Genomic DNA, 12,629 nt, shown 5'->3' with positions numbered 1-12,629 from the left:
TCAATTGCTAACTTATGTGATAAACCGCGACGTTTTCCTCTTTACTTACCATTCATTCTTTCCTTTTTCCTTTTCATAAGCAAGAACGTGGTTTTACTGTGAGGGAAAACCACACAAAATTTTAGTCGTCAAGAAATGTGCCGGTTCATCTGAGAATTATACCAGTAATCTGTTAAGAAATCACGTAGTTTATCGATTTATACAAAAGACCTTCTAAAGTGTACATAGAAACGAGAAATGATTTCATTCAAGACATACATGTCGTTGCACAAAACACTCACACTCATTCATGATGTCTCTGTATTTATCTGTATCTCTATATAGGCCTATAGAAATTTGTCCAAGAAATTCCTCCCATTGATGAGGATTTGCATGTATATTCACGGAACGATCAATCAATAAAAACAAATTAAAAGCAATTTCTCTCAAAAGTTTTGTTTCATTTTTGCCACTGGGTGTACCCGGAACTGTACGTTGCTTTTTAGCCTTGTTTTTCTTCATATATGTAGGCCCTATCAAAATTCACGATTGTTGTTTAGCATAATGTCATACGCGATGATATCATAATCTGCAAAGAAGAGAGGTTTGTAAACAGTAAGACTGTAAAACATGCACACGTCAATGCGGTCAAATCAACAAACAAATCACATATAAAATACAAAGCAATCAGCAGCTAATAACGGGGGTATAGTAGCTTAACTGGTCTAGACCCTTGGGAATATCTGTTATCAAGATATATTTTCGCAGACAAGGGATATAAACTAGAGAAATGGTGGTAAAACCTCTAATATACCGCAAGAACATTATAAGGCGAAACGAGCACCGGATACTAGTACGCAAATACCCGGGGTTTCCCCCTTCCTTTGTTTATGCCGACGTGTGGAATTAGATCAATAAGAGAGTAAAGTCGAAAACTTGAGAACTGTGATAAGTTTTGAGAGGAGTGCAGTGTCGCAAACGGAAGTTTTCAAGAACATCACATAACGACATTCTAATGTGCAACCACTTCATCCACAATATTTTTTTCTTCGTGTTTTTGTAGTTTTCATACTGACGACTGAGTGAATATTTGTCGGGGCAAACATGAAATCTGCATAATTTGTTGCAACTAAAAACCTCGAGTACAAAGGTTTGAGAGAGAGCTGTATACACTGTAACCCCGACTCCTCACACACGCCGAATGTAATACTACACACACGTTGCACAGCAGCAACCGCTTACTACCTGCACGTACACACGCAGCTTACGGTTCGCCGTTATAGAACTGCCCCGCCTACTCCGACGAGGCTGACTTGTCAATCACACGCAGTTGGACCGATCAACATGGCGGCTAGAGGATGTCAGTCTTCTTCGACGAGGTTTAGTGACGAGTATGAATTGAAAGATGAGCTCGGAAAGTGAGTATTTCAACACTTATACATCCACTGCAAATTATTGTTTTCTCTACTGTCCATTTTGTAGGAATATCAGACCCGAATGTTGAATATAGCCAGTCATTTCTTACGCGTGCTCACTCGTAATAATTTGCTTGGGCTTCGCTCATGTCTGTGTGTGTATTGCAGGGGAGCTTTCAGCGTTGTACGGCGCTGTGTGAAGAAAAACACCGACCTGGAATTTGCTGCAAAAATCATCAACACAAAAAAGCTGTCAACAAGAGGTATGTACATTGTAGCCTATACTATAGGTTTCTGTTCTTTCCGTGGAAATTGCTGTATGATATTTGACTTGGGGTGCATTTTTGGCCACCGACCAGTATTGTTGCTCATGCTGTGGATACATGGTTGTGAACGGTGATACCCAAGCATGCACAAAGTATTCATTGACTGGCATGGCATGGCATGCCAATCGAGCAGTCACAACATTCTCATGGAGCTGAGCATGAGCCGAGAAGAGCTGAGCAATGTGAGCCCAAGTCATATGCTACACAAAAATATCATAGAGGTTCGTCTATAATGAGCTATGACCTGATTGGACATAGTCCAATGATTTGAAATATTCAGCATGTTCAGGAATCTCTGTTCCTTTCTTTAGCTTTAAAAAAATACTATGAAATTCAGAGCAGATACAGACTGCTTCTGTTATCATTGTACTGATTCATATGATTATACTACGCTGTATGTAGTTCTATATCCGTTGTATAAAATACCCGCACCAAGGTACGACCTCTCGTGCCAAAATTCAACTTCACACAAAAGCATATATTTCTACATGTAAGTGGCAGTGGAAGTTTGGACGGTGTTTATACATGTATGGTTGAATTATGGACGGCTTGCTTTAGTTTATTGTACATACAATGTAGTTCATCAAGCAACAAAATATATTGTAAAGTAGCAAATAGAAATTGTTGTTGTTGGATGTTCCCATCCAAGAGCGAGTCTTGCTTGGAAATGTTACTTAATAGACCAATTCGGTTTGGGTAATTTTTTTGTTTGTTTAATAAAATGGTCATTTCTAACTGGGCGCTTCAAGTATGCATATCAAAAGATAATTTATGCACTGACATAGCAATGCACCAGGCACATTGCATAATCTATTGAAAGTGTTTTTGTTCTTCTTTGGAAGCCCCACAGTTATGGCCGCCATAAGTTACAGTGCAATGAAGTCGTATTCATCTATATGTTATCATGTCATCCCCTCTAGCCAGAGGCAAAATAAAATGTCCCTTACCTCAGTTGGACGTAAAAATGGAAGTCCTGTGTGTAAGAGAGTCTCAACCCGCCCACGTAAAGGATTCCGCTTCATTCATTCATTACAAAGAGCAGGGTGCATACCCAATGAAGCGGTCAACCCCAAAATGCACCTGACCAGTCAGTCAGTACGAACACAGCAGATGGTGACCTGTACTCCAACCGGAAGAAGGAAGACAAAAACCTGCTGGAATCCCTTAGGTTAGACAGTAGGCTATGTCAGCTGAAGGGAAAGGGTGTATCGCAAAATAATCCTGCTAAATGAGTTTGAAAAGCTATTCAGATAATATCTTTGAGATGCTGTGGAAATTATATTGCTATCCCGGGCATTTTGTGATATTGATAACCCCTTAGCTAAAATACTCTCTGTTTAGATGGTACATTTTGTAAATGATTTTAGTATAATTTTTCAAGTGGTTGAATTAATGATTGAGAAACACATTAATGAATGAGAAAGAAATATATATCACTTTTCAGGAGAAAGTTAGCATTTTTTTTTTTTACCTTGGAGACATTTTTTTTGTTGTTGTTGCAGGAGGCAATATTTTTTTTTTTTGTGAGTATTCAGCAAATATTGGTCAACTCATGAAATTTGCAATAAATAAAAACACTGAAGTGTACCATGTATAGTTGTACAAAATTCTGTACTCATAGCTTACCTACAATATATCAATGTTCCGTTAGGGATGCCATCATATGTTTGTCATCACTGTGACATGTATCAAACTGCTATTTATGGCCTCAAGAGCTTGTCCATATGACAGTAGCAATGGATATGCACCCTCTGCATAAATGCATCAATAGCTGATGAAATAAGTGTGACGTTGACAGCCAATGTTGCCATTATTCTACAATAATTCATGTCAAGCAAAGTTACTTTGGTGGTCCAGATTATGCAGGTTGTATACGCAGTCAATTAGTTTTGCACATGGGAGAAAGTTTATGTAGTATGACTCAAACCTGTCTGTATCTGCCCGAGGGCCGGGAACACAGCCACAAAGTTTATCTGGATATTTCAGTTGCCATGGCGAACAAGGAACAAGTAAATAGGATTTTCCTCCCCTGTATGTGTGGATGATGGACATGAGTTGCTATTCAACAAATGGATAAGAGTGCGAAGGAAATGCTTTTAAAGGGGAGCACAGCAAAACTTGTTTTTCTGCAGAGGGGGGGGGGGGGTAACTGTTGTTAATATGATTATGCCTAATATGTTTGCCCAATTAGAGATACATTGTACACATACATGTAGCATCCATAGATGTGTGATATCGTGTGGTACATCCTCGAATTTTTCCAGTTGATATCCATATTCATATCATATGTGGACATTGACAAGCATGGAAGTAATATCATGCCACATGCGAATAAAAATATTTCTTTAAAGGTAGGGAATCCCATTTGCATGCCTCAAATGAAGAGTTGTATACAGTGGTATGTTGAAGAGAGTATCATTTTAGAAATTCCCATAAAGTATTGAAAGTGGAAGGTAACATTTATTACATTTTTATTGACCGTTAGATTTTGAATTGAATTTTTTTCGGGGCTCACCGTAAATTCCAGTACATTACTAGGCTACCTTTGCAGACCCATGCACTGCATGTGTGTCCATCATGATTATTTAGTGAAGAAAGTTCATCAAAACTTACAAACATTTCTATATATACATTCTTGCCACACACTCTATATGTTATTACATCTCAGCTCTTATACTTTTAGATTTGTGTTTATAGATAAAAAATACAGAAGACTGTAACAAAAAGGCTTAAGTGTGGCTGACACACAGAACTACTGAGTAGTTGAGTTTTGTGCATTATTCAAATTGTAGATAACTGTTGACTTCCAAATTTCTCAGCAGTGGCCTAAACAAGTCCCCTGAGGTTCATATTTAATGTTTTGCTGCATTTTGGGAGGTCTGTAAAAGGTATCCCCTACCTTTAAAAAGACACAATTTGTAGGTCAGTGCTTCACAGCATTGTTTATAGCAAGAAATGTTATTGATTGTTGCCCACTTATTTGACCTTACTAATGGAATGAAGTATACCCTTTTATCCATCCGTTACTGGGAGTACACAAACTATATGAAAAGTCCTTCCCATTCAGTAATTGTATGTTATAAACATTTTTCTTTTGCAAGGTTGATGTAGTTTTAAAGGTCATTCTAGGGAGATTTTGAATGGAAGAACTGGAGGGAAAGTGAAAGATCTATAAAAATCTCAACTAATAACACCAATGTGATAAATTTTATGTCATGGCCATGTACTGCAATCCATGGGAACCATGAGAGAGCTATCGTGGTCATGTGACTGTAACTTGCACGATATGCTTTAGTGTGCTTACACTTTTAATGTTTTGTGCTCAGGAAATCAGCAAGTACTGGCACAAATTTTGGACAAGAAAATTTTTGTTTTTGTTTTATACCCTTGATTCTGATCAGTGTACATATTGACGTCATGCATAAAGTTTAATTCAGCACACTGTAAAACCAGACATTTTTGCATGCATGAATTGCGTGCCTGAGTTTCACGAGGAGCCAAGATTCGCGAAAATAAAATGCATGCGAATGTTTCTTTTTTTTTTCTACATAATCCAGTTCATGTCATATACTCATTACTTTCTCATGCTTGGCACTTTGCAAAGTTTCATGCTGCAAAAAAGCCCAGGATCGGCTTTCGATTTGCAAAATTTTCATGCATCAAATGTTTCTGGTTTCACAGTAGATATTTTCGGTTAAGGATTTTTTTTTCTTGCATAATCAAGGAAAGATAACATATTCTAATAGTAATCAGTTTCTGAAAACTTCAGATCTTAAATTACTTACATTATAGGCTTTAATTTTCATGCTTGTATTTTTTTTTTTCAACAGTAAGGCTTTATTGTGATATTATTTGTTGACAATCAAATGATGTCTTTTCATATAATTTGCATTCATTTTTGCTCAGATTCTTCCCTAATATGTTCATATTGTGTTAATTTTTGTTATTCCAACCTATTCTCACATTCAGGTTAATTATTGTCTGTGTGACATATCTCACATTGTACCAAAAAAGTTATTCTTTGAAGTAACAAGAATGGCAAAACTTAAGAAATTAGATCTGTAATTACTGAAGTCACTGTATGTTTGACATTTTTTTCTTTTTATGCAGTATAAGAGCAAATTGTCTTTTTTGAAGTAATAAGCAGCACATCACACTTTTAGCAAGCCTACTTTCTTTCTTTCTTTTAAACTTCCTACAGTAATCCCATACAGTGTTTGTACATTTAGTAGTTGCATTGCATTTTGACCTTGACCAAAAGTAGGAAAAGAAATTTGCATGTTTTGCTTGGTTGAGCAGATTAGTATTTGTGCACTGACAAACACCACCACTAAAGGGTACAGTTACTACACTAGGATATGATCTGTGAATACTACAGTCAGGAAATGACATCAATAAATTTACAGGATTGTAGTTCTTTTGTGCAGTCACTCCATTGTAGAATCAAAGAGCATTTAATTAATAAACAATAATGTAACTTTTTTTTTTTGTAGAAAATAGAGAAATTTCCATGGGTGTGCAACAAAAGACACAAAAATAGAAATAGAAACATTTACATCAGCATGTGTGATATTTGTAAGCAGTAAAAGACATTGTATTTTCATGATAACATATAAAAAAATGCAATTTTCATGCAAATGTACAGTGTAGATGTTCAGAGATATTATTGTTCATGTTCTAGGCATCTAGATAGAGTAATGGGAATTACACAGCATGTCACTTGTTCAGCTCTCTATTTCTAATGTTTGCATGTACCTTTGAACTTGTATTGCATTTCAATTTGTGATAAATTATCAAGTTGTCATAAGGTTCAGAAGTGACATTAGAGTTTTTTTAATGTCCTTGTACACTGTGTATTGTATCCACCCTTCTGTCAATCAATTAATTATTGATGAAATTGTTTCAGTGATACCTTATTTTTTAATGTCATGTATTTGAACTCCCCCAGGATTAGATAACTCCTCACATTCCTATCCAGCAGGTAAATGGCATTTATGATAAACTGCTAACCTCTCCATCCCAGGCCCTCAAAACAAAACTGCTGGATCAGAAGACTACCACAGATCATGATATCACATAATGCGCTATGATACAAATGTGTGTATAAAGAAAGTATAAAGAAAATTCAGCATACTTCCACTTTTCTAGCATAATGAATGAGCACTAGACTTACCTCTTTCAGAAAGCAGAGGTAATAATGTCACCGTTGACATTATGTCAGTAACAAGTCTAGGGGATGTGTATTTATCATATTTTAACATTTTGTGGAATTTTCTTAATATTTTCTTTATCATAGTGCATATGAAGTCATGATCTGTAGTAGTCTTCTGATCCAGCAGTCTCGTCATCAAAATTTCAAAAATTCATAGCTTTTAAACAGATTGTCCAATTTTCCTCAAACTTTCACTGATGTGTTCTACGAATATTGCTGCATTCGCGCAACCCACATGTATGTTTGGATTTCATTCCTCTTTAAGTTGTATATGTAGCTATGTAAGCAGCATCTTGTACTTGAGCATCATCAGAAGGCAGCAGATAATATGTGACCCGCGACAACGGTTTCAGGCAAAAGTCGCAATAGCAAATTTCCTCCTAGGCGGGGTACAAAGATCTTTACCATTATTTTTGTCGATTTGGGTTTTTTGCAGAAATCGAATCTTTGATATGTTTTCTACATCTACACTAAATTTCGTAGCATAAGACTACGTTTTTCCTATCGAAAATGGAATTTTAAGCACCCTATGTTGGATCGCACTCGTCAGTTTTGAGCTTCTTTCGAACGCCGCGCCAATATCCCCAGCGTTGCTACGGCGCAAGGTCTCGCACACGATTGGCTGGTGCGTCGCACACATTTACATAATTCGGCTTTCGGAGACACCACCAGTTGCAGTGTTTGGGGAATGCTTTTTCCACGCGTGCATGTGATTACATGCTGCATTGTTCTTGCTATAGTTGTTTATACGCTGTAGTGCGTGCTCTTCGTTTGGCTTTCTATCCAAACTATTCTACCGGAATGTTCGACAACGGAAGTGAAACAAATATCATGTACGTAGCACGACATAATCGTGTGAAAAGAAGAAAAAAAAACCCCCAATAGTCTACTTGTAAATGTAGTAAAAATTATGACAGCAGACTGACTCAAGGGAAGGTAGATGAGAGGAAAGGCGAGGTCACATGAAACCAGTTATATTCAAATACTACACATCAAGATCGCACGAAACTAACGAGTCGTGTTTGTTTGTTTGTTTTAATATAATTTACACCACCAAACAAGGCAACGTATGCACGGCTTGTAAAAGCAAAACAAACAGGAAGCGTGACATTTGCCAGCACTGTCATTTATCTGCCTTCAAAAGGGTCGGCAATGATAAAGTCAAATCAACAACAATGAAAACGCGATTTCAAATCAACAACAATGAAAACGCGATTTGTAAATGTGTGGATTCGCCACCCGCTCCTGTTACATGCACATGGTCATGGCGTGTGGATGCCATTGCGTAATGCGTGCGCCCATACACATGTACACCATACGTGCAATTATCGTATCCGCCATCTTGAAAGACGTAATGGTAAAACAAACCCGAGCGAACCGCATTGTTTTTCGGCTCCATACGCTGAGCTGCTAGGAAGGGTGCCCGGGAAATTTGACTCTCTCAGTGAGCCAATCAGAAGGCGATGTGGTTGCTAGAGGCGGAGCTTAACATCGATTGGCACCATTGTACGGATGGGTGATTCTCACCTCGCATCACCGCTCGGACATTGTCTTTGAGAAAGAGGTGAATCTTCAAAGCCCGTTTTCTCGCAATTTTGTCAGGCTAACAACTTAAAAAGTGCATTTTATTTCGCTTTCCATGCCCACTTATTGTGCCGAAGAATGCAAGTATTTTATATCAATGCAAAGCTTAGGAAATGGGCAATGTGACTCAGTGAAAAAATGAATTTTCAAAATGCCCGACTTTTGCCTGAAACCGTTGTCGCCGGTCACATATGAAGCAGTGAGCATACACATTAGGCAATTCAAGCATACGTGCATAGTCTCAACCATTATGTCCCATAGATTATTACTGTCGTAATGATTATTGTTCTAAATCTTTCTTATTTTTATTGTTATTATTATCATTATCAGCAGCAATGCTGTCAACATCATTTAATCATCATTCTCATTTCTGTTTTGCCGTGCATTTTGTTGTACTTACTTAAATCATAATTCACCTTCTTCTTTATCATTGCAATTTGTGCATGCCTCCATATTGGGAATTTCAAAGACTGAGAGTATGTCAGAGTTTACGTTATAATTTATCTTTAAATAGAACTGGATGCTATCTCTGCATACACTAATTAAAGACGGCATCCTCTTGGCTGGCAATTGACCCTATGTCCTGTTTGGTGTAACCTTGAAAATGAGGATTATTACAAGTGTTGTGAGGAGAGGTATAGATGCACTCCTCTCAGTTTAGTTGGCTGGCAACCGTCTCCAGTCGTGCAGAGTGGTGCTGTGTGTGAGAGGCAGTGTATGCTACAGTGTTCATCACCAGAATGCTTCATCAATATGGCCACACACACAAACACACACACACACACACACACACACACACACCATATGTATGTACACACTCCATACATGCATGTATATTGTACGTGTGCAAGGGCCCAGTGCCCATGCTGCGAGCACAGCCTCGTACACCATCCCAGTCAGGAAAAACCTCCACCTCCTCCTATGCGGATTGGACATCTTGTTCACGCCACCACTCTCATCACCGCATCACCAGTGATGAGAGGCCTTCAAGTCATGCGGGGAGCAGTGGCCATTGGTTAGTCATGCACAGCTTTCAGCATTTATGAAAGCTAGAGTCCTGAGCGAGCTTTAAGACCCCTCTCTATGTTTCTTCTTCCTTTTCATTCGTCTGACTTTTTTTTTTTCCACAAAGTATCTGCATGTATACAATATTGAAGACTTCCTCATCTTACTATATGTAGGAAATATTACACTGGGATTTGAGACTGTAAGTTTAGGTATTAAATGCTACAGTCGAGTATGGACATAATTTACATGTGATTTTAATCCTTTACCCTTTGTGAAAACAATGTAGCTCACTGTTGGACCTTGCTTCATTGTGCAAACAAGATATCCATTTAATCAGATTCATTTTTGTTTTTGCACCTGATAGATTTGATTGCTTTAAGTGATGATAGAAATGCAATTGTTTAAAAAGCTAGTCTTGTGAGCCACTTGCTTGATAAGTATTTTTTTCTTACTGCTTAATAAGATGTAATTCATCTTTACAAAACATTTCCATAATCAATTTTCAGTTAACTGGTTTATTTTTACCACATGTTTTCATGCCATTTCTATGAAATTTATACAGTGGTGTATATTTATTTATCATATTTGAATATTTTGTATTTGAATTGTTAAATCAAAGTATTAGTAGTACTTTCATTTTCAAATTTAATCGTTTGGAATATATCAAGATGATGTACTTCAGCCCATAAAATGAGCAATTCTGAATAAAATGTAGGTAGTGAATATTTCTGGCTTTGTATAAACATATTAAATGGAGAACAATTACACTGATACACTATGATAATAACTTGCCTCCTAATTCATGCCTCTAAAAAAGATTGCCAGTCATCAGTACTCACAATTTTCAACAACCATAAAGCTATTTTTCATGTTAACTAGTACAATGTGTGAATGATATCTACTCAGTTTTGATTTGTAAGTGTGAGTTTGGATGTACACATGCTGTTCATGCTGCTAAAACATTTCAAGGACTTATAAGCACACAAACACCAAGGACCATTAAAAATATAAAGTGGAGCATGAGAAATAGAAAGTGGAGGACAATTTGGCCTTGTAAACAAGATTGTACTTCAAAACTGAAACACATACTTTGTTTTGACTAATGGGTTGAACAAATCAGTGCATATTCTTGGTCATTCAGATAAGCAAAATCAAACAATAGACTTCAAAGATATTATTGTTTTTTTCAAAACTGTTAATACGGATGTATACTGGGGAAAACCAGTACATATTTATTTCTGCTTTGGAGAGATAAGTCTGTAGGGAAAAGTGATTCGTCTCCTTACGTGACATTCTTATCTTGACCCCACTTGTGTACTCATTCATTCTTTCAAAATCCTCTTGCAATCAATGGAGAGTTTTCTAGCACATAAATGGTGATTTATGTCTCAAAAGAGTTTCCCTTTTCCCATTATTGTGTAGATGGCTTGTATAGGAGACCAGTTTACTATGATATCAGCATTTTCCTAACATAGCCCACAGCTCATGCATGGAAACTGGATTATAGTGCTCACTGAAACATATTTAATCAAAACACATACTTTAGAATGCTTGTTACTGGGTCCTCATAAAATATCATGTACGATGTAATATAATGTATACAGTGTATATAGATATAAACACATCAAGCACATCTGTTACTTTTCACTTATCAACTTACATTGTTACAAGCCGTGAAGCTTACATTGTGGTTTAATGCACACTACGTGTTACATGGGGTATTATGAATAATTGCTACAATGTGCAGTTCATTAGCTGTTATGATATAAAATAATTTACATGACTATTGTAGCGGCCATTCCGAGGGAGACGAAAAAACTGGCCATTGTAGACAGGTGGCTGCTATAGACAGGGTCGTTAACATGGCATTTTTCCTGGGGAGAATTGTGTTTAGTTGTTGCATACAGCAGGTGGTCGCTGTAGACAGTGGTCACTATAGACAGGTTTGACTGTCTATTGTACATGATCCAAATGGTATGATGCCTATTGGAGCTGTGTTTCTCTGCAATGTAGCATAGTATGCTACTCAATTGATTGCTTTGTGATGTGTGATTGACCCGATTCCTCTTGCTCGTTGTCTTTTCATTGTGTACAGGAATGTAACTTCCTGTCAGGAGTATAAAGCTAGTCTTTCACAACAGTGTGTATGTTTGACATGGTAATGCAGTAACAATTCAAAAGCCTTAGGGACGTGTTAGATTGATAGCCAGTAAGCCAATCAAATATCGAATATGCCACATAATTAGCGAGTCTAATTTTTCGCACATTGGGACTTCGCGACAAGCTCGCGAGTGGTTGAATTCACAATTGTGGAGTACAGTAATAGACAGAGAAATATGCGCATGCGTGTTGCTTTCACATAGGAATCAAAGTTTATACTTTCATATGTTGTAAAAATTGTGAATGGCACCCACAACTTGCGAAATTTGCACACACACAAAAAAATTAATACGTAAAAATCATGCCGTAAACAATATTAGCAACATCAGTGATAGTTTGTGACATTGTTTTAGTTGCTTTAAAAAGAAAATAAGTGAGATTATTACCGTCTTGGCTTGAGAGATTTATAAGCCTGGCCAAGAAGGAGAGGTCACTCTGTCCAGTGTAATTTCTTTCCATTGGCCTCATTTGTCAGCTGACTGACATTTAATGCAGTTTTGGGTCTGCTAATTACAACCCTGGAGGAGTTTTTGTTTTGTTTTGTTTTGTTTTTTTTTTTCAAGTAGATGAAACGCAGAGAGCAGCTGCTGCCAGTTAGCTAATCATGGAAAATATTGTGATATCAAAATACTTTTATAGAAAACAAAACAAAAGAAAACAAAACAAGGCATAACAGATTTTAGGGTAAAAAATAAAATGCAGAGATTTTAAGGTCAAAGATGTGTCCATTGAGAAGCTGTTGTATAAAATCAAGAAGACTGCAAGAGCTGAGATGACTCTGGCCTGGCATCTGGACTGTAGGCTACAGATTGAGTAATTACACAGTTGTCAATTAAAAAAAAAAAATTACAAAGGTCAGCAATCACTCTAAAATTTCCTATGGCCTTGTTGAAATGTTGTTTTTTTCTTTTGTAATTTGCAGTGTCTTGTTAAATATAGTTACAG

The 12,629-nt window shown here is 37.0% G+C and overlaps 1 protein-coding gene across 4 annotated transcripts in view; it reads left to right on the top strand.

The window, feature by feature from the left end:
- Nucleotides 1-1,319: 1,319 nt before the first annotated feature.
- Nucleotides 1,320-12,629, top strand: part of LOC140228662 (calcium/calmodulin-dependent protein kinase type II subunit alpha-like) — a 199,151-nt gene continuing 187,841 nt past the window's right edge. For all 4 annotated transcript variants that reach the window (XM_072308921.1, XM_072308920.1, XM_072308919.1 and 1 more), the window contains exons 1-2: nucleotides 1,320-1,397; nucleotides 1,563-1,657. In XM_072308921.1, coding sequence (XP_072165022.1) covers nucleotides 1,324-1,397; nucleotides 1,563-1,657 — 169 coding nt within the window. In that variant the 5' untranslated portion in view covers nucleotides 1,320-1,323. The remainder of the gene's footprint in view (nucleotides 1,398-1,562; nucleotides 1,658-12,629) is intronic.

The sequence above is a fragment of the Diadema setosum genome, chromosome 5 (assembly GCF_964275005.1).
Source record: "Diadema setosum chromosome 5, eeDiaSeto1, whole genome shotgun sequence".
NCBI classification, from domain to species: Eukaryota; Metazoa; Echinodermata; class Echinoidea; order Diadematoida; family Diadematidae; genus Diadema; species Diadema setosum.
This window is presented reverse-complemented; position numbering and strand designations above follow the sequence as displayed.